Source organism: Chenopodium quinoa, unplaced genomic scaffold, assembly GCF_001683475.1.
Source record: "Chenopodium quinoa cultivar QQ74 unplaced genomic scaffold, ASM168347v1, whole genome shotgun sequence".
Classification (NCBI taxonomy): domain Eukaryota; kingdom Viridiplantae; phylum Streptophyta; class Magnoliopsida; order Caryophyllales; family Amaranthaceae; genus Chenopodium; species Chenopodium quinoa.
The window spans coordinates 3,737,247-3,741,993 of record NW_018742951.1 but is presented as its reverse complement, the minus strand read 5'-3'; the positions used below and the strand labels follow the sequence as shown (position 1 = coordinate 3,741,993).

The window sequence follows — 4,747 nt, the reverse complement described above, 5'->3', positions numbered from 1 at the left end:
GACCATGCTGCGGTTCGTTACTTAATGAACAAGAAGGATGCAAAGCCTAGGATAATAAGATGGGTCCTCCTTCTTCAAGATTTTGATATTGAAATGAGGGATAAGAAGGGGGCCGAAAGCCATGTTGCCGATCACTTGTCTAGATTACCTCATAATGATGTTGAAAGTGTTCCGATAAATGAGGAGATGGGTGTTGAGACCCTTATGGATATCGCTTCTTCTCCTAGTCCGTGGTTTGCGGATTTCGCAAATTACCTAGCTAGTGGAATTATCCCATACCAATACTCATCTAAGCAAAAGAAGAGGTTTTTCAAAGAAGTAAGGCGGTATTTTTGGGACGACCCATTATTATTCAAACAATGTGGGGATGGTATATTCCGGAGGTGTGTCCCGGACCATGAAATTGAGGGTGTGCTCGAACATTTCCATTCACTACCGTGTGAAGGACATGGTGGTGTGACTAAAATTGTGGCTAAAATCTCTCAATCCATTCTATGGTGGCCTACCATGCATCGTGATGCCCAACGATACATATCTACCTGTGATAGGTGCCAAAGAGCGGGAGGCATCACAAAACGGGATGAAATGCCTTAATTGGGTATCCTTGAAGTTGAACCGTTTGATGTTTGGGGGGTTGATTTCATGGGTCCATTCCTGTCCTCATGTGGAAATGCTTATATATTGGTTGCGGTTGACTACATGACCAAGTGGATAGAGGCTATACCATTGCCAACGAACGACCACAAAGTAGTCCTCAAGCTTCTAAGGAAGATCATCTTTCCAAGATTTGGGGTGCCCCTGACTCTAATTAGTGATGGTGGATCGCACTTAGCCAAGAAGTAACTTGAAGCCTTCCTCAAGAAATATGGTTTCCACCATAAAGTATGGCTCCCTTATCATCCCAAAACCCAAGGCTAAGTTGAGGTATCGAACCGAGAGATCAAGCACCTACTTGAAAAGATGGTGAACTGGACTCGAAAGGATTGGTCCCTCAAACTTGATGATACTCTATGGGCCCTTAGAACGGCCTACAAAGCCCCTATAAGAACTACTCCATGCCGGTTAGTTTATGACAAGGCTTTCCATCTCCCGGTAGAGTTGGAACAAAAGGCTTGGTGGGCCATCAAGGAGCTTAATATGGACCTTGGGGAAGCCGGAAAGAAAAGGTTGATGAAATTGAATGAACTAGAGGAGCTTCGTTTCGATGCATATGAGAATTCAAGGCTTTATAAGGAGCAAACAAAGAAGTGGCACGATCAAAGGATAAGGTTCAAGGAATTCAAGGTTGGAGATGAAGTTCTACTTTTCAACTCTAGACTTCGTCTTTTCCCCGGAAAACTGAAATCCAAATGGTCCGGTCCTTTCAAGATTTCTAATGTTACTCCTTATGGGTCCTTTGAGCTAGATGTGGGCGATCACAAGTTTTGGGTTAATGGACACTGCATCAAACTCTATCATTCAAGGAACGAAGTTGGTCGTATTGAGTGCCTTAGGCTTGATCCTATGGATTACGAGCCTTCTCTTGTTGAGCCTTAATGAATCGGAAAAATGGTCAAGCTAATGACCTTAAAAAGAAGCGCTTCTCGGGAGGCAACCCGAGCCCCTTTCTCCCTTCTATTCTTTGAATTTTTAATTTTCGTACCTAGATTTTATGATTGGATCTAATCCATAGTTGTTTTATTGTAGGTGAAGTAGGCCCGAGGAAGGAGCACAATGAAGAGAATTAACGACATTCACGCGCTTTTGATGATCTCGGGATGGGAGCTCTCGAAGCCAGTTCTGTAATATAGGAATATTGTCGTTTTGAACTCGAACTTTTGTATGCTTTTGATGGGGTTGTAATGTTTGATAAACATTTTAGTTTTATGTGTTAGGGATTTTTAGTAGAGTTAGAGAACTTTTTAAATCGAAGAAGTTTGGGAGTTTTCTGTAGATGCCTTGAGAAGGCTCTACAGGGCGCTCATGAGGTCTGCGCGGGCGCGCACTTTCTTGAAAAAGGGCCAATGCTTCTGTAGATAGCATTCGCGCTTGTGAGAGGGTTCTCACAGGTCTGCGCGGGCGCGCAAGATGTGTTTGCGGGCGCGCAGGAGGGTTTACACGGGCGCGCACGATTCCAGTTCAGAAAACGCAGGTATGCTTCTTTCATCTTCATTTTCACTTTCATGCTCTCACTTCTCTCTTTCTCCTAAACCCTAACCTCCATTACTAACCTCCATCATACCTCAAAATCTTCACTTTTCCTCCCCAAATCTCCCTTAAAATTGATCAAACACTCACCAAAACCTCTCTTTGCACACTTTTGCTCATCAAAAACCCTTGAATCTCACCCAAGAAATTTCAAGAAAACCCCAAAAATCCAAATCTCCTATTGCACGAAGCTAGCCCCCTCGGTGAAGTTTTTGTTCGAATTTTCATCCTCAAGAAGGTATATCTAACTCCCTAAGCCTAATTTCTACTACATTTTGATAGAATTCATGATAGAATTCTTGAATTTGTAATGTTTGTGGGAGAAATTTTGACTCAATTGAAATACATGTGATATTTTTGCAATTCTTATGATTATATTGACATGTATATGAGTATTCTTGCAAATATGTGATTCTAATGAAATACTTGTGGATGATTTGCAATTTTTGGGATTTTCTTGAAATAGTTAGGGAATTGTGAATTGTTAGATATAGGTATTTGTGGGTTTATGATGTGTAAATTGTTGGCCATGAATTTCATGATGAGTGTGAGTAGTTTGGGAATTTTGAGAATTGTTTGGGTGATGTATACATCTCATGAGCTCCTTGCCTATTAACTAACTTTGTTACGTTGTTGTTGTATTCGTTGTGCTAATTGTTGTTTTGTAGGATTTCGCTTGATAGTGCGATTGAATTTTTGGGTTGGTACTCTTCGAATTGTGGTTTGGGTTGATATTTTCGGTGTTTTGGTGTGAAATTATTTGTGGTATAAACTTTTGAGAAGTGGTTGGGGCGAAGATGTTGAAATTCAGTAGAAAACGATCAAAGAGTGGGACAGAACCACAACCCTCCCAAACTTTCCAATCCAAACGAAATCAACCAACTTTACCCCCTCTTACCTTCCAAAACAACAACCACGAAGCCAACTACAAAAAAATGAAAGAGAGGAATCTTAGACCCTCCAAGCACTATCACCGTCCTACCACCACAAGCTTGGGTGTCGACGAAGACATTTGGGTACTCTTTGAGAACCTCAATTTGGGTACATTTGTGAGCTCGTCATTCAACACCTACCTTGAGCCAACCCTTGAATTCTTTTCCACTTTCTCCAGTGAAGCTGTGGGGGATGACGACTTTAGAGTAACCTTCCAGCTTTTCAACAAATCTCATTCACTATCCTTGAGAGAGCTCAACATTACCCTGGACTTTAATCCAGATGCTAACCTTGTTGCTCCCGAGAAATCCTCCTTCGAAGGTTATAATGAAAGACATTGATGGAGGGGGATCACGGGAAAAGAAGAGTTCAACACCCGCTACTCCTTAGCTAGTGAGATCGCTCACCCGGCCCTAAGAATCCTGCACCGTATACTTAGATACGCTATTTTCAACAAGCAGGATTTAGGGAAGATGTCTAGGGAGGATATTCTCACTCTGTGGTTCGCTACTCAGCCCACCTTAGGCCGAAGAGTGAACCTGGGCTACTTCTTCATCAAAAATTGCTTATCAATCGCCAAGGGGAAGAAAACCGGCGAAATTTCCTGTGGGAGTATGGTAACAAGGTTAGCCCTGAAGCTTGGGCATGGGGACCTCCTCCCCTCTTGCACTATGGTTGGGAATAGCAGTGATATCTTTCTCAATCTTGATCAATTTAAAAGGTTGGGATTCATTGCGTTCACCCCTAGAGAGGGAGTTTATGATTGGTTGGTGTCTCATGCACACCGTTGCTTTCTCCCAAACCCGGATCTTACCTCCTTCCAAAGGGAGTCCAGAAACATCTACTAGGTTAGGAGGGGCAATGGTGTCCTTCCTGGAGCTGATCGAGGAGAGGGCCTTGTATTTGAGCAGGATGATGAGGCGATGGTGGATTAACAACAACAACAACATCAACAACAACAACATCAATATCAACAACATCAACACCAACAACATGAGCAGCAACAGTTCTTCCAAAGCCAAGGCTTGGAAAGCCTTGAGCAGCGAATAGGGAGCCTCTAGTTTGGTGTTCAAAGCCTATTTGAAACCGAGCAAGGTATGTTTCTCCAACAGTAGTCTATTTATGATATGCATGTAGATAGAGGCGATGTCACGCCTCCGGTCAATTATCCATATTGGCCTCCCCAGCATGGCCCAGTGTCATCGTGGGGGGGGGGGGGGTGACAACGCCCCTACCTACCCCTATTGGCAAGGACCTTCCGAGCCAAATAGGGTGCGCCATGATTTCCCTGACGCATCCGGGTCCTATGATTATAGGTTGCCGGGTGGTAGTGATTATAGGGGTGATCCCAATTACCCCTATGTTGACCCCACCTAGCCCCAACCCCTAACCATGCCCCCCCAATTCGACCCGTTACCTACTTGGCAACAAGACCTCTTCCGAGGTCATTATGGTTGGCCTCTAGGCTACACTGGAGGTTGGGATCCCCACGGCCCACCTACGGCTTCTCCTATGGGGATATGGGGCCGGACTCCGGTGATGCTGGCCCTAGTGGGCACTAGCCCCCTATTTTTCTTGGTTATTCCCCCTGTCCTTCCCTTCCTTTGTTTTGTCTTGGAGCAACGAG

The 4,747-nt window shown here is 44.0% G+C and overlaps 1 protein-coding gene across 1 annotated transcript; it reads left to right on the top strand.

Annotated features, from left to right (window-relative positions):
• Positions 1 to 960: 960 nt before the first annotated feature.
• On the top strand, positions 961 to 1,536 carry LOC110728625. Its single transcript, XM_021908270.1, has one exon. The coding sequence runs from the start codon at positions 961 to 963 to the stop codon at positions 1,534 to 1,536; it is 576 nt and encodes a 191-aa protein (XP_021763962.1).
• Positions 1,537 to 4,747: the final 3,211 nt, after the last annotated feature.

Bases quoted from the DNA above. Each gene is read 5' to 3' on its own strand.
- LOC110728625 (XM_021908270.1), top strand. From the start codon at position 961: ATGGTGAACTGGACTCGAAAGGATTGGTCCCTCAAACTTGATGATACT.